Raw genomic sequence first — 25819 nt, forward strand, 5'->3', positions numbered from 1 at the left:
CTGACCGTAACCCAGTTAAACATGTATTTCACGTTGTGAGAAGGATACTGAAAGTAGAAAACCCTCCAAAGTAATAGAAGACACAAAAAAATACTAAAGCTGCGGTGCACACCTCTCCTATTCTTTGTTCTTTGAGTAATAAAAATAAAAAAGGCAATTTGGATAGTCCTGATGAACACAATCTAAAATAAACCCAGTCCTGAAAGCGTGTTTAACTAAATATCTTCAAAATATTTCAACATTTGAATATGATTGCTATTTTAAGTTTGTTAATCATCTGGAAGCGAGTGGCGCAGTGGTAAAGGGCTTGCACTATCATCTGGAGATCGCTGGTGATCGCTCTCAGAGGGGAGGGATGAGAGGTACTTTGTGCTCCCACATCAATCACGGCTCTACAGCCAATCAGGGGCGTCTGTGAGCTCACGTAAGCAGAAGGAGCGGATAGCGCTGTCCTCCGAGTGTGTTACGCCGTCCCCAACAATGCGTGAGCGAGCAGTTTGAAAAGATGCGGTCAGCTGGCTTCACATGGTTCAGAGGAAACACGGGAAAGCCCTTCCGACTGAGTTGTAGTAGAAGCCTTTATGTGGGAGCCCCCTAGTGACGGGGAGGAATTAGACATGACTAAATTGGGGAGAAAAATGGAGGGGGCATCTGGAAGTAAACCCCACACCATTCTTTCTGTCTCTGTTTTAGGGAATTCAAAGCAGGGTTTGCGGTGCAGGACGTGTAAAATAGCGGCTCATCTGTGGTGCTCGTCGGAACTTTCACAGCAGGTGTGCAATGGAAAGGTGAGTCTCTGAGAGTTTTCACACTATGTATGATGGGTTAATACCATGCCCAGGAACAATTGATCCTCCCTCCCTGCTCTCACACTGGTATTTAACACAGCAGGTTTGCAGTATGCACCTTGTTGGTTTGTGTGCCTCCAGTAAACACAAAGAGAAGAAGAGAACAAGAACTTCATCCTTCATGCATGTGTAATATTATTGATATGTCAGAAGAAATGTCTAAACATTTTCGTGTTCAGGTACACTTTGCTTCCACATCTGGTTCGATCCGTGCACGATTACGCCATACTGTGGGAGGCCACCTTTTCGAGCGGACTCGCTCAGCGGTTCACGAGCTCAGAAAGCTTATGTTTTCTCTTGTTCTTTTCTCGCCTTTACATGCATTTTTTCCCGTCATATTTACTGACCTTGTTTAAGAGACACCTCATTAGTTCCTTATGTTCCAGTATCAGGAAGATAAACAAATTGTAACCTTAAAACCACCTCCTAAATATTAAATGTGTCTCCTTGTAGTGCCCAAACATCCCTGACCATTGAAGAGTCCAATAGACCTCTTTAGGTGTGTGTGTGAGTGTGTGTGTGTGTGTGTGTGGTATCTGGCACCAAGTCGTCAGCAGCAAATCCTTTAAGTTCTAACAGGGCCAAGATGGAGCCTTTATGGATCGGACTACTTTGTCCAGCACAACCCAAAGACATGTCAATCAGATTGAGATCTGGAGAATTTGGAGGCCGAGTCACATTGAACTCATTTTTTTGGAGCCGTTCCTAAACGTTTAGATCTTTACATTTGCCCACTTCTTGCCGCAGACCCAGCCTCCAAACACACCAGATTACAATCCAGTCGAGCGCAATGAGATACACTAGACAAACAAGTCTGATCCACTACGGCCCCACCCTGCAACGCACAGCACCCAAAGGATCTGCTTAGTACCTCCTAGTGGTCTTATGGATTCATGCCCCAAGGGGCTAGACCTACCCAGGTGGCACAAGCAGAACCTATACAATACTGGGCTTAATGTTTTGTGTTGTAATGTCATGGCTGATTGGAGTACGTATGAACAGAATATAAACGTCTATTTATCTCAATGCATTGGGTATAAAATGCAAGTTTATTTATAGTTCTAATAGGGATCTAAAAATAAGCATGAAGCCTGTCTAGAACATTTAATGCCCTCTCCATGTGGGAATTTTTTCATTCCCATGAAGACTCTCTCTCTTTCTCTCTTTTTGACCTTATCAGCATCTTCTATTCTGTGCACTGACAGTAAATTATCCTCCAGAGTGGTTTACTCCTGGCACACACACACACACACACACACACACACCCATTCATGCATGAAACAGTCTATTTTCCGTGTCTCTTATGTTAATATTCCACCCTCTCCTAAAATAGCATGATTAATAACAGCATTCTGTTTCCAGAGCCGCACTTCTTTTCTTGACTACGCTACACTGGTGTTTTATTTGTCTTTAGAAACACCATTTTAGATGGATGCTGCAATAACCAGTATGTGTGTGTAGTATGTGTGTGTGTGCTTCTAAGACTTTATTAGGAGTCAAAGAAGAAAATTGGTTACTACCTAACTGGGTCAACAAACTAAATCAAACCTTAAGAACATAGTAATACCAAAACAATTACTACCATCTGACCAATCAGCATCCGGAATTCAGGACCGAGAGTCAAAATCACAGGATTTATTTATATTTAAAAAATGAAAGCAGGCTGACACGGCTAGGATTCATGCAGCAGATGGTGAATGCACTAACGCTTTGGTGAACACGACGGGATTTGCGTGTTTTGCGCCGCCGTGTTTGAATGGTTCACTGCAGTTCAGGGGGAACAGCACCTGGAGCAGTGTTTTCAGTATAGCGGGAACCTTCGTTTATCTAAAAATTCAACTTGATTCAAATTCAGCTTTTCTTAACGCTGCCGCTCTAAGAGGAAATGTCTGACGTTTGATGATTTAATCCTTTATAAAAACTGCAGAAGTCTCTTCAAGCTCGCCTTCCCTTCGGCCTGACGAAACCCAAAGCCATCCCCAAAGTCAAGAAAATGCAGAAAGATTTGTCATGAATTATGTAAACGATTCCTTTGCCCCCTGAACCCCCCTACCCCCCACCCTCGCATCTCACAATGGTAGTTTATGTCTAAAAAAAAAAAGTTAACATGGGGCTTTTGTCCCGGTGGGAATAAAGGGAAACATGACCTAAATCAAAGATAAAATGATTCCCAAAAGCCCGAAGTGTAAAGGTCGCAGTTATCCTGTGTTTACAGAGTGCAACCATAATGCCAGAGATCCATAGTGACATTTACAAAGAAGCTGAGAAAGTGTGTCTCATGTTTAGGGGAGGGAGCGTAGCACTTCTCACATCAGGCTACAAAGATTTTGAGCTAAAAAAAAATTACAAATGCTAGCTCAAAGACTTGATAAAGTAAAAAAATCAGAATAAAGCTGTCATCTGTTAACGGGACTAATGTGATGCGCTCAGACCTGCTGCCGCCCTCAGCACGTTTCCAATCCTCCAGATCTGATTCTCTTCTAGGAAATCCTAAAACCCTGTTGGATGTCAGACCTGGAGGAAATATGGAGAGAAAAATGCAGACATTCCGCTTTTGTGTTAAACATCTTCATTATTTGGACATGTTCCTGATTTGTCAGACTATTTAAATCCTTTCTTTGTTTTTCATTGTTGAGTCCTTTGTGTGTTTCTCAAGTGTGCACACAACCAGTGCCTTCATGGATTGAGCATTTTATCTGGTTAGTGTACTGGTTAGTGTACTGGTTAGTGTACTGGTTAGTCACCTGTGTACTGGTGTGAACCTCACTTCAGTGCTCCCTAAGTGCCTTAATGCAGTGGACGCTCCTGATTCTGCATTGTCTTTGTTGAGCTGTTGATTTGTGTTAGTGGCTGTTAAGCTCAATTACAGCACCAAGAATTTTCACGTTAAAAACTGAAAATGTTTATGTCAGCATTAAAGGTGACTGAAGTCACACGTACGTCCAGGAGCCGATCAAAACTAGTTTACGACAGGGCGAAGAGAGTTCACTTTTTTACATTTCGTGCGAGATTTAGTGAGACGTCGCACCGCGGGTCCCGATAATGTCATCTAGGACGGTAGTGAGAAGAAAAGGGAGCCGCTTTCAGTTTGTTTTTTAAAGCAGCCGCTGCCGAGAGGAATCATGGATTAGGGTTAAGAGAGGTTTAATGTCTATTTATTTCAGATTTCACTTCATTTACATGACTTTTATACATGTTTTGGTTGTTTTTAATACGCAAAAATATGAATTTAGTGTTGGAAACTGGTAATATTGGTAATATTTCTGGTTGCCTGGCACGAATTATCTGCATTTACATTATTTCCTATGGGACAATTTGTCTCGCAATATGAAACTTCACATTATGAACAGATTAAACGATCGATTTACAGCCCATTAACACCTGAACTCTACTGTTGTGTACATTGGTGTGTGATTTTCCTCACTGTTTCTCTTTATAAGCAGCCGATTGCGATGAACTTTGCGTGGCGAAAGAATCCCGTCTTCTCATATGAGGATCGTACGAGGACTTACAGACATGGAGCTGGCGTGTGGAAACACAAACCTGCAGGATTTAAACTGTCTCATTGATTATGGTGTAATCCCTTACACACACACATATATATATATATATATATGATGTAGTCAGTGCAATGCAATGTTTGTGAGATAAAAGAGAGAGAGAGAGAGAGAGGGAGCAGGAGAGTGGCAGCAAGAAGGGAAAAAAGAATAGAATTCCCCGAAATGAGCAGGAGTTTGAGAGGAGACTGACAGACGGGTGCAGGTTAGACGGCAGATAATGAGGCTCTGTTTCTGATGCTCTTTTTTCACCCCTCTCTCTCTCTCTCTTTCTCTCTCTCTCTCTCTCTCTCCGTGTCCTTTCTCTCCTTGTCTCATTATCAGCACAGAGTGTCTCCAGTATCACTTGTAATTCACAGATGGCCCACATTCATAAATTAACATGTCCGATTGTATTAAATTAAATAAATGTGTTTATTCCCAGGGAGGCAATTAGTTGTGGAAGAGACAGACATAAAATTGATGGCACACGACTGAACCAGCAGCAGCAGTGACGTGAGGCACGTGCGGGATCGAGCGCACCTGGATCACGCGGTGGCGGTTCGAGCACTACCGCACAGACGTCCTGACTTGTGTAGCACCGCGTGTCACGCGCTCCTGATTGCCGGTCCATGTCCCTGGTTTTTATGCTCATCTGACAGTGACGTGTCCTACACGTTTTGAGTATTAAGTCTAATACCGCGGTGAGGGAGTCTGCAGTCGTGGACCGAGCGAGTGAGCACAAGTTATTTTTCACGCTGTCGAGTGTGAGGATTATAATGAGCTGAGTAAGAGCTTCTAGAAACATCTCTCTCTCTCTCTCTCTCTCTCTTCTGCTTTGCGAAACACTTTTTTTTCTAGGTATCAGCAGTAATACACCACTGCTGACCTCACCTCGTGTTTTTTTTTCTTGTTTTTTTCCCTCGTCCCTCGCGGACGTTATTTCTTTACACGTGAGGGTCGGAGCTCCAATATTACGCACTCGCTTATTATTATTACTCTCTCGTTCTCTCTCTTCCCTTATTACACCAGATCATTTCACACTGTTTCTGTAACCCGCTGAGTAATCATGTGCATGTGCTGATAATCCAGAGAGTGTGTGTGTGTGTGTGTGTGTGTGTGTTTCTAGATGAGCGTACACTAACACTGCTGTTATTTCTCACCAGAGAAGTTCTTCATTCGTTTAATGGAATTGTGGGTTTTTTTTGTTCCTGTTTAGATTCGGCCCACGTCATGTTCCTCTATACCGATGGATCTTTGCTGTGATTCACCGTCACACGTTAACTTACTTGAGCAAAATGACGCGGCTGTGATGCGGTCGTAGGCACCAGGGTGCAGCCCGAGTGTGATTCTACAGTACTCTGTAGAAGAAACCATGGAGGTGGTGGACAGTCCTGAGAAACTCACCAGATTTACTGTATATTTACACTCATCAGCTCCGCTAACTTCAGGGTTCTGGGGTCGAATCCCAAGTAGTGTTAAATGGAAAGCTAGTGCACTATGTAGGGTGTACAGTGAGTAGTGCCATTGATTAGGGCTTAGAGAGGGATTTGGGATTCAGCCTTGTGTTAGAAGCTGGTTAGCGTTGTAGCTAAGCGTTAGCCGTGATGAGAACGACACGGACGGTTCTGCCCCTTTACTGTGAAATGGAAGTGGAGAGTTTATCTGCATAAAGATGAGTTTATAATATATTAAAAAAATTGCATAATAAAATAACAGGTGTATATCCTTGATGCAGATGCGTGTGTACTTTATTACACCTGCCTAGAATTGGACTGAAACACACACACACACACACACTAAAATATACAGAATTTATTATTTATTGCGTCCTCTTTCTGTCTCTTTATCACTCTGTCCCTCCTCGTCCCTTGACATCCTCTCTGTCCTCTATTTGTTCTGTCAGTCCGGGGCATTCAAGCGGAACTTCAGCTCTCCACTGCTTACTAACGAGATGTTTGCGGTCGTTAAAGAAGCCCCGCCCACTCAAGGTGAGAGATCTTTAACTGCTGATGTCCCTGACCGCTGCTCTCTTCATGTGTATAAAAAATTGATTATAATTGTGTGTGTGTGTGTGTGTGTGTAGAACAGGGAAAAGGTACAGTGGACCCTGTGTATGAAGCGCTGCGATACGGGACGTCTCTCGCGCAGATGAGCCGAACGAATTTCAGCAGCATCTCAGAGACGCCGGGTCAACAGGTGAGATTCTCCTTCAAACTGCAGATAAACAACGTTTTATATTTATTATTTTTACAATCACAATATTTTTGTAATAATGGAAACTAGATGTAATGAAATGTCTCTGTCTGGTCCAGATTGAAGAGGGACAGGAGAAGTTAAACAGTGAAGCTGTTGCTGAAGCAGAGTGTGCTCCTGAGTCCGAGGGTAAAGGAACGACATGACCCAGTCACACAGAACCGCACAGAACTCAGAGAACCTCGTTAACACAGAGACCACTTTCTGTTTCCCTCTCTGTCCCTGTTTCTTTCTGTCTCTCTTACTCTCTTTTTGTCTCTCTGTCTCTTTCTGTCTCTCTTACTCTCTTTCTGTCTGTCTCTCCCCTGTCTCTGTGTCTCTGTCTCTTTCTGTCTCTCTCGCTCTCTTTCTGTCTCTCTCGCTCTCTTTATGTCTCTCTGTCTCTGTCTTTCTCTCGCTCTCTTTCTGTCTCTCTGTCTGTCTTTCTCTCGCTCTCTCTGTCTTTTTCTGTCTCTCTGTTTTTTTCTCTCTCTGTCTCTTTCTGTCTCTCTCGCTCTCTTTCTGTCTCTCTGTCTCTTTCTCTCTTTTGCTCTCTTTCTGTCTCTCTGTCTGTCTTTCGCTCTCTTTCTATCTCTCTGTCTCTGTCTTTCTCTCGCTTTCTTTCTCTCTTCCTGTCTCTCTGTCTCTTTCTGTCTCTCTCTGTCTTTCCCCCTTTCTCTGTCTCTCTCTGTCTCTCTCTGTCTCTGCAGTTGTGTCTCTGACTGAGAGTGAGAAGAGTGAGACAGAGGACAAGCTCAGTTTACAGGTGAGAGTTTTTTTTGTGTGTAAATAATCTACTTTGTCAAAAAGTCAGGGATTATTTTATAGGTATATATAAAACACGAACACAAGGGGCGTTCAAGTCAAACCGGGACTTGATTTTGACTTTTGACTTTCTGATTATCTCTCTATATAATCCCCTGCTACACTAATGCACTTATCCCAGTGTGTGACTAGTGTTCGGACACCATCGAGGTAGAACGTTTTCTTTTTGGATTGCAGCTTTATGTCTGAAACGCTGGCCTCCCAGGAACTTCACGATAAAGTGTCTTGGAGCGAGAGACTGTACGGGGGACGTGACGATACCTCCCAGGGTTCCTGTAACGTGCGAGTGGTGTGGGTGAATGTGTGTGTACAGTTTTCAGGGATCAGGTGCTGAATGTTCACGTGAACGACTGTGATGAGCTCCGAGCCGCCTCGGCCGCGATCGCTAGTCACTGACGTTTTTGCGCCGTCCAGATGTTTTACTGCAGCTAAGAAGTTTTATTTTAATGTCAAACACTTTCTCGACTTAATTCTCCAGATTTCTCATCAGAAGTCCCAGTTTGACTCAAACAGCTGTATATATGTGTGTGTGTGTGTGTGTGTATTTATTATGTTCTGGTGAAACAGCAGTGTAACTTGAGTGCAAAGTATTAAAAATGCATTCAAACGAAATTTAATTTTCAAAATTGAATTATAATTTATTTGTTTAATTATAATTCATTTCATTTTGATCATGGGAAAGCCAAAGAACAAACAGTCCAGTGAAAGAGAAGAAAAACAAATGGATAAAGAAGGACAGGATCATCATTGACAGGGTCTTGATTGTTCGGGGCCGAGATTTGTTCTGTAAGTCTGTGAGTTTTAGTCACTTCACAAGGTGATGACTGTAAGATTTTGTGCTTTTTAAGAGATGTAGCCTCAGTGCATGAACACACACGTTTGCTGCCCATGAAGACTGTGAAGACACCCAGGACACTGCTGTAGTCATGTGGTGACGTCACTCATTTCAGAGTCAAAGTCTAAATCAGTTTCAGGAAATACCAAGAAACATGTACTAGTAGTTTGATGCAGCCTTAATCAGGAGCATTTTGTAAAACATATTAATATCATGCAGAGAGTCTCCTGAGGATCTCACACACACCCGGCAGGATTGGGGGCAGGACACGTGGGGTCAGGGAGCGGCAGAGGGGGAGAGGTGCCGCATTGGCATAGAGGTGCCGCCCGCTAGATGATTGATTGGCAAGAATCTCAACCGTACTCGAAAATACCAGAACTTCAGCCAGAGAGAGAGAGAGACACTGAGAGAGACAGAGACAGACAGAGAGACAGAGACAGAGAGAAAGACAGAGAAAGGAGAGACAGTGAGAGAGATAGGGAGGGAGAGAGAGAGACAGTGAGAGAGACAGTAAGAGAGAGAGAGACAGTGAGAAAGACAGAGACAGTGAGAGACAGAGACAGTGAGAAAGAGACAGAGAGAAAGACAGAGAAAGAGAGAGACAGTGAGAGAGAGAGACAGTGAGAAAGACAGAGAGAGACAGAGACAGTGAGAAAGAGACAGAGAGAAAGACAGAGAAAGAGAGAGACAGTGAGAGAGAGACAGTGAGAAAGAGAGAGACAGAGAGACAGTGAGAGAGAGAGACAGGGACAGAGAGACAGTGAGGGAGACAGTGAGGGAGACAGTGAGAGAGACAGTGAGAGAGACAGAGACCTCGCGGACGTAAAGTCGTGGACTGACCCACTCATGCGACACGAGCGATTACAACAGCTGAGCAGGGGAGATTTTTGTAGAGTGTACTCGACATTACATACAGACAAATACAACAGATATCTGTGTGTGTGTGTGTGTGTGTGTGTGTGTGTGTGTGTGTGTGTTTTCAGCCCCCCAAGCGTGTTGAGCTTCGAGCCATTCACACCTATGTCGTGTTGTACAAGTTCCTGCCTCAAGAGAAAAACGACCTCGAGCTTCAGTAAGTAACTGTGTGTGTGTGTGTGTGTGTGTGTGTGTGTGTGTGTGTGCGCGTGTGTGGGTGTGTGTGGTCTTTTTGTCTGTCCTTGTGTGGATTAGTTTTCACCTCCTGTTACTGACACACACACACACACACACAGTCATTATCAGGTCTCACTGCACTATGAAATTTTGATGAGGGAATAAAGAGCAACTGAAATCCCACAAGATCTTCTTCTGTGTTTCTGCTCTGCATCGAAAATACCGTCGCATCATTTCAGGCTTCAACTCTTTTGCTAAAACACAACATGATCAGACCCTGTGAACCATCTCAGTTGGCACCAAATCACACGTATTCACTGTTAAATGTGTTTTCCTTTAGTTCCTTCATGAAATCCGGTTAACGTCCTGCACAGAGTGAATCAAAGGTGTCATTAGGGACAGAGTCGGTGTACAGAAACTTCTCCACATCTCGTCAGGTTACAGCCACCAACATGGAATTCACCCCCTTTATTCTGACACCCCTGACTAACATCCCGTGGAAGCAATCACCTTCAGAAGTCACCGAATTAGTAACTAGAGTCCATCTGTGAGTAATTTAACCTGAGTATAAACACAGCTGTTCTGTGAAGCTCTCAGAGGTTTGTTAGAGAACATTAGTGAACAAGCAGCATCATGAAGCCCAAGGAACACACCAGACAGGTCAGGGATGAAGTGTGAAGAAGTTTAAAGCAGGGTTCGGTTGTAAAAAATATCCCAAGCTTTGAACATCTCACAGAGCGCCGTTCAATCCATCATCCAAAAATAGAAAGAGTACGGCACAACTGCAAACCTACCAAGACATGGACGTCCACCTAAACTGACAGGCCGGGCAAGGAGAGCATTAATCAGAGGAGCAGTCAAGAGGCTCATGGGAACTCTGGAGGAGCTGCAGAGATCCACAGCTCAGGTGGGACAATCTGTCCACAGCACAACTATTAGTCCTGACCTCCACAAGTCTGGCCTTCATGGAAGAGCGACGAGAAGAAAGCCATAAGAAGTCCAGTTTGTGGTTCCACATGGCTCGTCACAAACTGCAAACGGGATTTAGGGGTCTCAGAGTAAAGGGGGCTGAACACAACGCTAGTCACACTTTTCAGATTTTTATTCGTAAAACATTTAAAAAACTATTTATCATTTTATTTCATTTTCACAATTATGAGCCACTTTGTGTTGGTCTGTCACATAAAACCAAAATAAAACACTTTTACGTTTGTGGTTGTAACGTAATAAAATGTGGGAAAGTTCAAGGGGTGCGAATACTTTTGTATAATATTAGACCACGCCCACATTTCAACTGGTGTTTGGGCATTTTTGCAGATTTCTATCTTTCCTATCAGTTTTTTTATTACTATAATTATAATTATGATGTAATAATTTTTCCTGTAATGTTTAAACATACCTCCTCTTTTCTCTCGATGTTTGCGTAAAGGCCGGGCGATCGTGTCCAGGTCCTCGACGACTCAAACGAGGACTGGTGGAAGGTAAGCCCAGCACAAGACAGCTTCGTCTCAACACCACTGACATGCCGTGTTTAAAACTCTTGTTTTGAAGGTGTCACAACTTTTCACAGCACAACGTGAACATGTTGGACTCGCAGGATTTCCTCAGGATCTCAACAGCGAAGAGACCATTTCTGTTCCTCCATTATTTTAAAGGTCACACAGACTGTCTAGGGGCCATGGGGACTAAAGCAATGAACATAAGCATAACGCACTGAGCTCAATTCCCAGAGCACCATCTTTCTACTTTTAACAAGAAAAAACTTCAAACATTCAAAGTCACAAACGTGACCAAAATAAACTTCATGATATTATCGGTCCAAAAGCAGCTCATTTTCTCAATATTTAGTATAATCTTATTGGAGGTTTGAAATAAAGAAAAAAAGAAAAACGTTCCATGGTAATTACTAGACGATAGAGAAGTGAATTTTCAGAGCCAACTCCCAGAGTGCTTTAATTCCCAGGAGCTGATGACGTCTTTAGAAAGCCTGTGTGTTCTGGAAGAAACTTTCAGAACTACAAAGTTTTACCATGACATCTTCTGTTATCTATTAATTAATTTGTTTATTCTGTTAGACGTGGTTGCAAGGTATGCATGAAAATGGTCAGTCCTGGTGCCATTAAAACAATCGTAAAACACAAAAGCGGTAAACATGTCTGTTACTCTAGTGCCAATTTATATACAGTGGTGTGAAAAACTATTTGCCCCCTTCCTGATTTCTTATTCTTTTGCATGTTTGTCACACTTAAATGTTTCTGCTCATCAAAAACCGTTTACTATTAGTCAAAGATAACATAATTGAACACAAAATGCAGTTTTTAAATGAAGGTTTACGTTATTAAGAGAGAAAAAAAACTCCAAATCTACATGGCCCTGTGTGAAAAAGTGATTACCCCCCTTGTTAAAAAATAACTTAACTGTGGTTTATCACACCTGAGTTCAATTTCTGTAGTCACCCCCAGGCCTGATTACTGCCACACCTGTTTCAATTAAGAAATCACTTAAATAGGAGCTACCTGACACAGAGAAGTAGACCAAAAGCACCTCAAAAGCTAGACATCATGCCAAGATCCAAAGAAATTCAGGAACAAATGAGAACAAAAGTAATTGAGATCTATCAGTCTGGTAAAGGTTATAAAGCCATTTCTAAAGCTTTGGGACTCCAGCGAACCACAGTGAGAGCCATTATCCACAAATGGCAAAAACATGGAACAGTGGTGAACCTTCCCAGGAGTGGCCGGCCGACCAAAATTACCCCAAGAGCGCAGAGACAACTCATCCGAGAGGCCACAAAAGACCCCAGGACAACATCTAAAGAACTGCAGGCCTCACTTGCCTCAATTAAGGTCAGTGTTCACGACTCCACCATAAGAAAGAGACTGGGCAAAAACGGCCTGCATGGCAGATTTTCAAGGCCAAACCACTTTTAAGCAAAAAGAACATTAAGGCTCGTCTCAATTTTGCTAAAAAACATCTCAATGATTGCCAAGACTTTTGGGAAAATACCTTGTGGACCGACGAGACAAAAGTTGAACTTTTTGGAAGGTGCGTGTCCCGTTACATCTGGCGTAAAAGTAACACAGCATTTCAGAAAAAGAACATCATACCAACAGTAAAATATGGTGGTGGTAGTGTGATGGTCTGGGGTTGTTTTGCTGCTTCAGGACCTGGAAGGCTTGCTGTAATAGATAGAACCATGAATTCTACTGTCTACCAAAAAATCCTGAAGGAGAATGTCCGGCCATCTGTTCGTCAACTCAAGCTGAAGCGATCTTGGGTGCTGCAGCAGGACAATGACCCAAAACACACCAGCAAATCCACCTCTGAATGGCTGAAGAAAAACAAAATGAAGACTTTGGAGTGGCCTAGTCAAAGTCCTGACCTGAGTCCTATTGAGATGTTGTGGCATGACCTTAAAAAGGCGGTTCATGCTAGAAAACCCTCAAATAAAGCTAAATTACAACAATTCTGCAAAGATGAGTGGGCCAAAATTCCTCCAGAGCGGTGTAAAAGACTCGTTGCAAGTTATCGCAAACGCTTGATTGCAGTTATTGCTGCTAAGGGTGGCCCAACCAGTTATTAGGTTCAGGGGGCAATTACTTTTTCACACAGGGCCATGTAGGTTTGGATTTTTTTTCTCCCTAAATAATAAACACCATCATTTAAAAACTGCATTTTGTGTTTACTTGTGTTATCTATGACTAATAGTTAAATGTGTTTGATGATCAGAAACATTTTGTGTGACAAACATGCAAAAGAATAAGAAATCAGGAAAGGGGCAAATAGTTTTTCACACCACTGTACACAGGAATAATAAGAGAAGTTTCCTGCAGTATGGAAGTCAGTGAAAGAAGTCTGAGAGCAGAGTGTTGGTCACCACGGCAGAACCAGAGGAGGAGGAACATGCATAGCAACGCCAGAAGGAGGAGAGATGTCCTCTGAGGAGTTTGCGGTAGGGGGTTCTGGCATGGTAGGGAAGGAGCGATGTTTCTGGCTGAGCAAGGAGATAGAGTGACATAATCAGTGGCACATCAAATAGGAGCAGCGTCCGAAGTGGTGTAACTATGACAGTTCTTATGCAGTTAGAGGAGCTGTTATTGATGTCCCCTGTGGTCAGCATCAAATACCATCCAGGTGACCCGGTCAGGTTTGTTTACCCAAATTAAGTCCTTCAGCCCTGCACTTAAGAACCAAGACTGGTTTGCTCTGGTTTGCTCATTATCTTCCTTTATGGATGTAGGACGTCAGCTCTCGCCTGACTATTTGGTTTGTTTCTGACAGAGACTCATTTCTAGCCTAAGCATTGTTTTCTGGAAAATAAAGCTCCTGTTATGGCAATGTATTTAGAAAGCCTGAGTTGGTCTACATTTCATTTTGCTCCCAGTATACCAGCTAAGACTGGACTAGGATCTATATGGATTGGGTATTGGCCAGCCAGAGTTTAGACTGTGTACTCTTGTCCATCTTTCATGCTGTCTTCCTCCTTGCCCATCCCTTTTCTGGTCCTCCTCCTAGGAACCTGCAGCTCTCCTTGCCCTAGCATGGTATTGAGATGCTACCGAGACCAGCCCTGTCTAAAACAACTGATCAAACTACTGTCTTGTTTCTAACTTCACCGGTTCTACTGGCTCCTTTCCTGTCCACTTGATCTTGGTCCTCACTTTGATGCTGATTTGAACTTTTTTTGGGTTGTTGGATTTGTTGTTATGCAGGGGTGCCCTAAGAAGTAGTGGTCCTTCTTAAAGCTCTCAACTGTACACAAGCACAGACAGCAAGAAATGTGATGGGATGCTATGCTGGTAAATCCAAACTTTGAACTTCTCTGGCATACTTGATTTGTCCACTGGGACCAGAAACTACAGTCATGGCTGAACGGATACAGTGTTCCTCAGGGAGCAATTCAATTAACACTATTAATACTCACTCACTCACTCATCATCTATTCTGCTTTATCCTGTATGCAGGGTCTCGGGGAGCCTTTATATGGATGTACAGTAATAACTGAAGATATGAGGCTAGTGAGTGCATGTGTTGAGTATGCAGAAGATAGGGACAGGTGGAGAGAGATGATGAATTTAACACTGTAGGGGGTTTGTTGATTATTTGCTCAGGTTCTTCCTTCTGTTCTCCTCAAGCAGTTCTGGGCTGCTGTATAATTTAATCTGGCCTTCGCTAAAGCTTTTTTTCTCACTTGCTGACTGTCTACAATGAAACAAATCATAAAACAAAATATCACCCTCACACTCTCACTCACTGTCTACCGATTTATCCTGTATTCAGTGTTGCAGTGGGCTTGGAGCCTATCCCAGGAGGCTTAGGGCATGAGGCAGGGTACACCCTGGACAGGGTGCCAATTCATCACAGGGCACACACACATACACTCACACTCATTCGCACAGTACGGGCAATTTGGGAATTCAGGAACCCGGAGTACCCGGAGGAAACCCACCAAGCACGGGGAGAACATGCCAACTCCATGCACACAGAGACGGGAATCGAACCCGGACCCTGGAAGTGCAAGGCGACAGTGCTAACCACTAAGCAAAATATCAACAGTTAGTACATTTTAAATTAATATTAAATTCATAAAAGATACTTAAAAAATCAGACACACTGTGTTTAAATTCTCATTTCTGAAACAGAAGTTCTCATTACCGCACCTGGCCTTGAGTGTTGTGGTGTATGAGAACAGTGTTGGGGGGATGAGGTGCTCGGATGTTTTATACACCTTGGACACCCGGGTACACCTTGGACAGGGTGCCTGTCCATTGTAGGGCAAACACACACTCACACACTCAATCACACACTATGGCTAGTTTCAAGAACGCCAATTAGCCTAACCTGCATGTCTTTGGACCGTAGAAGGAAACCTGAGTATCCTGAGTAAACCCACCAAGCACAGGGAGAAACCCCATGCACGCAGACCCTGAGGTGGGAATCGAACCCAGAATCTGGAGGTGCAAGATGACAGTGCTAACCACTGCACCACCATTCTGCCTAGACTATTAATAGATTTGAGAAAAAGTTGGGCATTGGAGTGCCTACCAAAGAAGAAGAGGATTTACAGTACCAGAGACCTTAAAGCACACCCAAGCCCGGATCATAAACCTCTCTATACCCTTGTAAATCCAACTGGCAGTGAACCTCGGCACTGACGTAGTTGTTAAAGCCATGTAACAACTCCTTCAGCTCATGTTTACCTGCTCTCTTATGCTGGCACTTCAGTGATCTCAGCTCTCGCCATAGTTGGCTGATCTTAGCTGCCCTCTGGTTCAACCTACAAGGGGGTCTTGTTGGTCGATCTCTCCTCTGTTCCAAATCTGTTGGCTTCCAAATGATTCTATACATGTTCTCATCATGTGGATCAGGTCTTCGCCTTGCTAGCACTTAACCACTTTACCTAGAGCTGATGTCTGTTCTATGCAAATGTTCTTGGCACTGGAGGTGACGTCATTACTGGCTCCAACTGCGTCTCGCCAGGTTTTTGCAGATCAGGCTGCACTCCTACTCCGTGTTCTGTGTTTCCATCCTGCTGGGCTGTTCATCCCAATCCCCTTTCATGGTCATCATCCAGCTTCTTCTTGGTGGCTTTTGGTGATATAAAAAAAATGAGTTTTAAGCAAGACTTTTAGAGTCCGTTCTTCGCTTTTGCTCCGTCTCTGCTGTATTTTAAGTCCTCATTCATGAACAAAGACCATAAAGGAATAAATCTGTACATTATGAAAAATTAATGAGCCTGTCTTCAACTTGAATAGATAAAAGGCTTTAAGGTGTGGATTCTCATTAAAAGAATCAACACACTGAGTTATTTTCTCCTAATGCATCGATCTCATTATATAATCTGTATATAACACAAGATACAGTACCGTACTTATTAAATGAGTTGGTTTTTGGGAACACTCATGTTCACAGTCTAATTCTGTGTTTTATACTCAGGCCCTGTGTATAAAATCCATCCACCAAGCTTTCAGTGTTGTACTTTTCCTGTCCTAATGCTGGAAAAATCCAGCGTCTCTGAAGTCTTATTCGCATTTTCACCACCAGAGATGTAGAACTGTCAATCAAACTGCCTGGAACTTTCTGCTATGGAGTTTTATTATAACTGTAAAAAGATAAGACGTCAGAAGATGAAATGTTTTATAAAAATAATAAATTCCACACATTTTCACTAGATGGACAGTATTATTATTATTATTATTATTAATAATACATTTTTACTTATAAATATACCAAGACTACCAGATGAGTCATTCAGCATGATGTAAACTCTCCCTAAGGCCAAACCTGGCTGTCTGTTTCACACCGAAAAATAATCTACTGTACAAGGCAGTCAATCCTGACTTATTAATGCTCCAAAGTCAGGCTAAGGATTTAGTATGTGTATTTAGTATTTTAAACTCCCATACTGACTGCAAGATTTCAGATTTTTTGACAGTCTTGTGTGGGTTTTCGTACTGAAAACGATTCCTTAAGTTTATTATTTGAACAGAAGTTGTCATTGTTTAATGAAAATGATTTCATAGATACTCGTTACAAAGACATTTTTGCTTTTAAATGGAGATTATTATATCTTCTTCACTTTAAATATTTTTCATCCTCCATCACGTTATTCATGAAGACTTTAACAAGGGAAATATTTGCGCCTCTCACGGCTCTACAAGGACTTTGCGCTGATGGTGGAGGGTTTAATTTATTATTTCGTCATTGCCTCAGTCTGGAATGTAATTTATTATCTCTTAAATACAAGCACTTTACTGGTTTTCAGTAAAAATCAAGTGTTTCACCTTGTACAACTCTATTTTCATTTAATATTTTACACAGAAAAGACGTCACGAACATGCCGGACAAAATAAATATAAATACAGAAAAAAAATAGGAAGTGCTGTTTTCTTGTCAGCTGTATTTTTCTTAGAAAGCTTGTGGGAGGATGTGGACTTGATCCAAATTCGTTAAAATGTTTTAAAAAATAATCCAGAGCTCCAATAGATATATATGGTATATTTGTACAAACTGGTCCAAAGTTCCTATTTACTTAAATGATGATTCTACATCATTACAAGGAAAAACAGAGAGCTTCGGTAGAGCTTCGTAGTACCGTACATCCCGTCAGCATTTACATCCAGCATTTTTCAATGTGATGTTTGGGAATGTGACCCACCCCAATACTAAAGTAAATGTACTGAAATATTGTTAGGTGGGGCGGTATGGGCCCTGGCACCTCCAGGGTAGAGGGTTCGATTCCTGCTTTGGGTTTGTGTGTGTGGAGTTTGTAGGTTCTCTCCGTGCTTGGTGGGCTTCCTCCATGTGCTCTGGTTTCCTCTCGCAGTCTATAGACATGCAGATTAGATGTTTAGAATTGCCATTTACAAATTACCCATAGTGTGTGTGTGTGTGACCGACGCAAGTCTTTCCATGACCCGGTGCAGGATCGGAAGTATAGAAAATGATGTGGCCACGTATGTCGTATGCTGTGCATAAGAAAATGTGTCAGTTACTGAGCCTGTGTTTGATAAAAGGTACAATACAGCCAAAAAATAAAGGATGCCAGTCGTGTTCAGATATTTCAGACAGACAGACAGTGACAGTTGATTGACAGAACAGGCCAGGGGCACAGTCCAGTCAGTACCACGTCTCTCTCTTGTACAGAATAACATGAAGAGCTCTAGAAACATGGAATAAATGTGTCAGCCTACAACAAATATTTAAATAAAAGTATGTACCACAGGCAGGAACCACAGAATTAGGGAGATTCACAATCTTGACTGTGGTTTTATAACCAAGGTTTAAGGTAATAAAAAGCTATTATATTTCAGTCGCCATCTTTACTTTTATCTATGCCGTGTTATTTTCGCTGTCGTGTTGAGAGGATGAGCAAGATGAGAAACAATTGCAGTCCAGAGTAATAGTGTGTGATAGTGGTGGTCAGTAACAAAGGCCGTGGCCCAACAGCGGACTCCTCTCAGATGCAATGTTGACCGCCATGTTTTAATCCTAAACTTGACCCATAGACACCAAAGTACACAAGCCAAACACAACTTCATTCTATTCAGCATGGTGAACCCTGTGAGACTCAGACAGGGCTTACTAGCATGAGCGCATAAGTGACATAGAGTAAAAAGAAAGGAGACCAACCCCAAAGCAGTATAAATCATGACATATAGGACAAACAAAAACACAGAATATAAAGAACATAAGTAAGTGGTTACTGACCTGTAGGGTTGGGAGCTGCAGGCGCTAATCTGACTGATCTCTCCCATCTAAAACATGAGTCCTCAGGCACCAAACAAACTCCAAAGGTGGTCCAAGACAGTCATTATACAGCATGGTGCCAGCTGTCCCAATGACAAGGCTGCCATAGAAGGAAGCAAAGTCCATAGGAAGGCGAGCTTGGGAGTTAAATTCTTAATGAAGCAATGGAGGGGCAACACTGAGAAGATGTCTTTGACAGAGCAGGGTGGGAAGGCAGAAACCTCTTCAACGTCTAGCTGGAATGGGCTACAAGAGAGCACACTGTCAGGGTCTTGCGGAAATCTTGCTGAGGAAGCCACCCTTGCGGGGCCCTGGCAGACACCTGCGTGAAATATGACATGGTAAGGTGGCTTGTGCATAGTGTGGGAGTCTGGCAGGAGAGGCCAGTTATTTAGGATCTATACAATAATGAAAACTACAAAGCACTTCCGTAAGTCGCTCTGGAAGTCTGCCAAATGCCCAAATGTAAATTTATTTATCCCCTGAAAAAAATGAAATGGAGGCTGCCATAACAACCTCTACTTGAAACATTGATTGTGTTCTCATAAGCTTGACCTCCACAGAAAGTAATTCTGTGAAGGATCTCAGGTGGAACCCCTCAGGGAGCAAGGCAGTGGAGGTTGCCATGTTGACCTCTCCAGGGAGCTGGGCTGTAGAGGTTTCCAGATTGACCCCCCCCCCCCTCTGAAAGGTGTTCAAGAGGGACCTTGAGCAGCCTGACGAACTCAACGAGGTTCAATTCAATTTAATTCAATTTTATTTATATAGCGCTTTTAACAATGGTCATTGTCCCAAAGCAGCTTCACAAGAAAAAAATGAAAGATTTTTTTTTTTTTTTTTTTTTTTAAGAAAGAAAAGAAAAGAAAATATTTGGAAGTGTGTATGTGTGAGAAAAATGTGTCTAGATAATAATTAAATGAATGAATGATGAATGAAATGTCTCTGATGAGCAAGCCAAGGGTGACGGCGACAGTGGCAAGGAAAAACTCCCTGAGATGGCAATAGGAAGAAACCTTGAGAGGAACCAGACTCAACAGGGAACCCATCCTCATCTGGGTGATAACAGATAGAAATAACATCAAGTGTGTTGTGCAGGTGAAAGTTCAATATATCAGAAGTTGTGTAGATTCAGTTCAGCAGTAGGTGCAGAGGGCAGATGGGGTCAGATCACTGGAAGCACAGGAGCAGGATGTGTAGCTCCAGCCATCATAAAGCAGAATCTAGCTGGAGCAGGTCCCTCTCAAGATGCTTTAGAAACCTCGCAGGGTTGGCCTTTGTCTACTGAAGCTGGCACAATCTCCAGATGTCTCAGGATGGGTAGAAAAATACAGAAAAGATGCAGAGAATTAGCGTAGTTGCCATTCAGGATAGGTGTACTGGAGTATGAGGTTATGGGATGTGTTACGCGTATGCCAGATTAAAGAGATGCGTCTTGAGCCTACTTTTGAATTGGGAAATCGTGTCTGCTCCCGGAGGTCTTCCTGACTTGTGTGTCTCTGGGTGACTTTCCATCCATAATCATGCAGGCTTGTGAGCCAGGACATCATGATGTGGAGCCATGGGTAGTGTTGTATCTTCCAAGAAGCCATGGTGAGGGAAATTCGACTCCCTTACACAGAGCTGGAAGGTTCATCTCCCAGCATCCCTTAGCAGGAAGCATCTCCTGATGGGTAATTAGAGAGAGCAGCAGAAACACAATTACTGTTCCCATGACACAGCATGGCTCCATTTCATCATCTTCTATTGAATGGATTAGAATTTCTCAAAGACATATTACTTTTATTCCAATTAGAATTACTTCATTTGATTCGAAGAAATATTCTCCCTAAAAGTGTAGATGTTGCTAAACACAGTAAAACTTCACCTTGGGAAATGCTCGGAAATAAAACATAACTCTGCTCCTCTGACCTGTTTGATGGTTATTTAATTTGACGGAGTGTGTTGTGACTCATACAGTGTAGAGAACAAAAAAACATCTCTGAACCTTGCTGGTGGGGATTGCTATGGTGACTGACTTACTTGATCTTGTGTGTGCGTGTGTGTGTGTCTGTGTGTGTGTGTGCGTGCATGCGTGGTTATCAGGGGAAGAGTCGAGACAAAGTCGGATTTTTCCCCGCCAACTTTGTCCAGCGAGTGCGTCCTGGAGAACGAGTGTGGAAGGTCACTCAGGGTTTCCAAGGCAACCGTGAGATAGGTCAAATGACTGTAAAAGAGTTACAGGTGAGCGCTCTCTCTTATCTCTCTCTCACGTGTATATATACACACACAATCACACACACAATTTTAAACAGGTATTCTTTTCCCTTTCTCCTTATAGTCTTTGTTTAATGTTTGAGGCAAATATCTTTTTATTTCATCACTGCATCAGCTATTTCCTCTTATATCAATTTCTAAATAAAGTACATACATTAAATTACGAAATGTATGTCTAATTATCATTAGTTCTAAATAAGTAATCTGATTGGACGAGAGGCGTTATTCTCCGAGTGCTGATAACAGACAGTAACAGCACTGTGATGTGTAACTATATGTATGAGTGGGCGTGTTCCAGGTGTTGTCCAGTGGTTAATGACACTACCTGTGTGTCTCAGCGTGGGTGAGAGTAGGTCTGTACGGTCCGCAGTACTGAGGAGAGAGCAGCTGTCTGACTAAACCCACATTCACACCCAGTCACAGAAGCACTTTCAGTAAGAACACACATCTGATAACGTTATGGCGTCTTAAACAACACGCCGTCTCTGCACTCATCACTTCTAAGTCCTTCTGAATCGCCTCTGAACCGTCCGTGTCGTTCTGTTCACGGCTAACGCTTAGCTACAAAGCTAACTAGCTTCTAACACGAGGCTGAATTCCAAATCCCTCTCTAACCCCTAAAGGGCACTACTTGGTGTGTGGAACAAGGGATTGTACACTCTACATAGTGCACTAGCTTTCCATATTCTAAAGTGGAATAAGTTGAAATGTAAAGTAAATCTGATAAGTTTCTCAGGACTGTCCACCACCTCCATGGTTTATTATTTTGGCTCCAGACTGTAGTACTGTTAAGAGCTCAAAACTACTCTCACCTCCTGTTAATGACACTAACTGTTGCTCGCTAATTGTCAGTCGCCAGTTCCGCCAGTCGCGGTTAGTTAGTTCCACCAGGTGCGGAAGGATGTGTGGGTGGAGCTAAATAACTGGTTAAATAAAGAAACAAATCATAATCTGTTGGTAATAAATATTGTTTGTGGAACTGTTGTATAAAAGCGATATCACACTCGAGGTCGTGCTGTTGTACTGAATATCAGCACGGCTGTGATATCTTTAGTACTCGCACTGCACCCTCGTGTCTACGGCCAGATCATAGCCGTGCTGATATTCAGCACGACCTCGAGTGTGCTATGGCTTGATCATGCATTTTAACATCGAAGGAGTTCCCATTAGAGCTACAGAACTTATGATTTTGAAATGTCGCCCTCTCTGGTGTAGAAATGTTACTGCAAGTTATAACATGTCTCCACCATGCAGGTTAATCTCACAACTGTGAGGGTGTCAATGCTATATGCTTGTAGTTCACCTAAAACACAATAACACTCAGGGTGTGATCATGCACTGTTAAGTACAATCGTATACAGTTTGGGATTTGGTCCAAATATTAACAATTTGTGATTTTTTTAAGTTATTATACAGAATTATTACATTGCTTTTTAAAATAAAATAACCCTTTTCACAGTTATGGAGAAAGTGTGTTTAATTCTTCATGTACAAGCAATTGAATTCATCCATTTAGTTACAATATAAACTCAGCTAAAAGGAAAACACTTGCCTTTCTGTGAACCTTTATATAATCCTGTTTTTCTTTCAATTGAAATTGATTTCCCAGAATCCTGCCTGAGATTTCACTTAAAAACTCCTAAAGTGGCAGTGAAGGTCTTCCCGCTGAGCCACAGCGTTTCTCTCCAGACTCTTGCTTATTTTTGGATATTTGACTTTTAGGTTATTCATTTTTCATTATGAAGAGAATAAAGAGAACAACATGCGCTAGTGCAGCTCCGACATGCGTCCGCTGGCGTGCAGAAGGAAAGAACAGTAGCTTTATTTCCTTCAGTTTGCATACCCTTATTTAGAAAGTAAGACATGCATGATGATGTAACAGACTGATCCGCACACGTAACTGTAGTATCTGTAACGGTGCTTAATGCACTAAATGTTTAGGCTGATAAATGATTAGACACGACAATGAGAAGCCTGTCCTAGGGGAAGTGAGGGACGAGCGTGCGCTGAACTCCAATAAGCCTCCTCTCTCTACCTGCACTTGTTCTGTTTCAGATCTGCGTCGGGAAAGCGGAGGAGACGGACGGCTTTTTCAAGTTGACCAGCGGTAAGAAGAGAGGACTCGTACCCTCCAAGTGTGTAGTGGAGATATGAACAACCTTCCTGCCATGCAGACACACACACACACGCACGCAACAACGGCAGGGACACACTCTCACACACCAGCAAGCATCCCGGAATGAAAGTGCCCTCGCTTCGCTCACTTCATTTCACGCGGCTTTGAGACCAACTGACTCTGACCTCTGACCTCAGCGGCATGTGACAAGTTTTGGATTAGACATGTGTTTGTGTTTATGTGTGTGTGTGTTCACTGTAACATTACAGTAGCAAACAGCATCCACGTCAAATCACATGTGTGAGTGAACATCATAGAGAGAGAGAGAGAGATACATGGACTGTTTTTGCACTAATAGGTGCATGATGGGAAAACATGAAATGGGAGGGGCTTAAAGGGAAGCCCATTGTGAAAAACATAGACTGAACATAAACGCCTAGGAGTGATAGGGTTCATATTTATTTTAGTTTTTTTAAACGAAAGTGACGGCGTGATCGAGCACCGCGTGCCCACCATGGGACCACTAGGGGGCGTGCTGTTGATGCTAGTAAATTCATGACCATAAGGATAAACAACAACAACACTTAAGGACCGAGATCTGTTCTGTGAGTATGAACATGACGCGGTCTGGATGCTGTTTAAACACCGTATTAATAATGCTTGATTAATAATGATTTCCACATCATTTTAACTTATTGTAACTTTCAAAAGCAGTGTTACCATCACAACATAGTTACAACTGTCTTACAACCATCATCCAACGTTTGGGCTCCTGCTAAACTGCATTAGCTATTTTCTAAAGACTACAGATTTTTGAGAAATAAAAAAAATAAACAATACTACTTTTTGATCAAGAAAAAACTTACGGAAAACTAGACGATGGTTTTAACGGAGCCTGATACGCGACCTCAGGTATACTGGCTGATTGGCTCAAACGTCTCTGTTTAAACGTCTCCGTTATACGCTTTATATACTGTAGATAACCGTATGCACATTAAAGTCATCTGTGTAGAATTTACCAGAAATTGAGTGAACCATGAGTGGTGGAGTTTGTTTGTTTGTTTGTTTGTTTGTTTGTTTGTTTGTTTTTGGCATTCTTGTTTTGCAATAATGTTATGTGCTAACTGCTAGCATTACAGGAGTGGTTTGAGAATTGAAAAGCTGAATCTCTGTTATAGCAAAAACCCCTCCAAAGCATGTAAGTAGCTTCAGTGGAACGACTGGCCTGACAGGGGAAAAGATCACAAAATCAGAATTAGATTCTTTAATGTTAGCTGTTCTTTTTCAGCAGCCAGTTATCTTAGCAAGCTAGCTCTCTAGCTTGTAACGTCACAGAGTACACTGAATGCACGGGCTGTTTTACGCCACAGCAATTCGCGATTACGTCTAAAAAACAAGGTTCTGTTCTAATGTTCCAGCCGGTTCCACTGGTTCCCTCTCCAGCCTCTGTCTTCTTCTTCTCTGCCTTGAAGAGGATGAATCGCGTAATGTGCATTTCCATTCTAAGTGTGCATCTGTCATACGAATTCCAGCTGTACAGTCAGCACCTGCTGACCAATCAGAAGCCAGAATTCTGCAGCACTGTTGTATGGGTTGTGATAAACACTGAAATTTATATCTGTGCTGGTGCCGGACTTTCTGACCTCGGTGTAAACCTTTAGGGATCTCAATGTGATGCCACTCACGGGAGTCTTTTTACTCCTGACTTTACAGTTTCAGCTTGAACCGAACATCTGGAGACAAACTGCAGAATAAAAGACGTAAACTTTACACACTGAACTCTGGCTTTCTCCTTTTTACTGGTGTTTATTTATATTTGTCTTGTATAAATATGTTCATGACTTCAGCAAAGGAGAATCTGTCAGATACTGATCAGGATAGATAGATGGATGGATGGATGGATAGATAGATAGATTAAAGGTTAGATGAATAGAGATTGATGAATTGCTTGAAGGATGAGTAGATAAATAGATAGTGTTTAATCTAAGGTAAGTGATCTATTTATTCTTTCATCTTGACATTTTTCCTTTGCTGGTGGCTGAGAAGGTCAGTCTAGAATTTTCTATCATCAGCTACAGACTGCACCTTCTCCTGCAGAAACACCTGTATCAGGGTGCAGCCGGTGGTGGTCCTCGTGAGGTGCCCAGGAAACATCAGCTGGTTCCTAGTGAGTCCCAGGAGTAAGTCCTCTGTTGTAACGCGCTTCCAGACTGCCGAGCTCCTCGTCCTCTCAAGGAGAGCCTTATTCTCAGACACTCACACAGCCATACACGGACACACACAGGGACAGGCAGCTGTTTCATTTCTGTGCTTTGTGTTAGATAAATTGTTAGGCACAGCCCGAGGCAGTGTGAGAATTTAAAAAAAAGGGAACGTTAGACTGAGGCGGTGATGCAGCTGTGGACTGAAAACACTAAATTTAGAAGAACATTTCTGCAGAGCATTAGCATTGTAGAAAAATTCACAGTTTCCTGTTAATGGCATGAACATGTTGACACGAGCCGTTTCACTGCTGAGTCATTCATGACGTGCAGGGAGAAGCATTGCAACTCGGAGCTACACTTTATCACCATCACAGCCTGATCACTGACTCCACCCACTGCAATTAATCATCAGTGGCTCCACCCATTTCATTTAATCATCAGTGGCTGCACCTACTTCACTTAATCATCACTGGCTCCACCCACTTTACTTAATCATCAGTTACTTCATCCACCTAAATTTTTCATCAGTGGCTCCACCCACTTTACTTAATCATTAGTTACTCCACCCACATAATCAGTTTGTCTACCGACTTCACTTAATCATCAGTGACTCCACCTATTTCACT

The 25819-nt window shown here is 42.5% G+C and overlaps 1 protein-coding gene across 1 annotated transcript in view; it reads left to right on the plus strand.

Moving 5' to 3' along the window:
* LOC128540805 (SH3 and cysteine-rich domain-containing protein 2-like) overlaps positions 1-24735 on the plus strand; it is a 36456-nt gene extending 11721 nt beyond the window's left edge. The window contains exons 3-11 of the mRNA XM_053510786.1: positions 694-788; positions 6291-6375; positions 6471-6583; positions 6700-6769; positions 7330-7385; positions 9263-9351; positions 10801-10852; positions 20703-20840; positions 22929-24735. Of these exons, the coding sequence (XP_053366761.1) occupies positions 694-788; positions 6291-6375; positions 6471-6583; positions 6700-6769; positions 7330-7385; positions 9263-9351; positions 10801-10852; positions 20703-20840; positions 22929-23027 (797 nt within the window). The 3' untranslated portion in view covers positions 23028-24735. The remainder of the gene's footprint in view (positions 1-693; positions 789-6290; positions 6376-6470; positions 6584-6699; positions 6770-7329; positions 7386-9262; positions 9352-10800; positions 10853-20702; positions 20841-22928) is intronic.
* Positions 24736-25819: the final 1084 nt, after the last annotated feature.

The sequence above is a fragment of the Clarias gariepinus genome, chromosome 14 (assembly GCF_024256425.1).
Source record: "Clarias gariepinus isolate MV-2021 ecotype Netherlands chromosome 14, CGAR_prim_01v2, whole genome shotgun sequence".
In the NCBI taxonomy this organism is placed as follows: Eukaryota; Metazoa; Chordata; class Actinopteri; order Siluriformes; family Clariidae; genus Clarias; species Clarias gariepinus.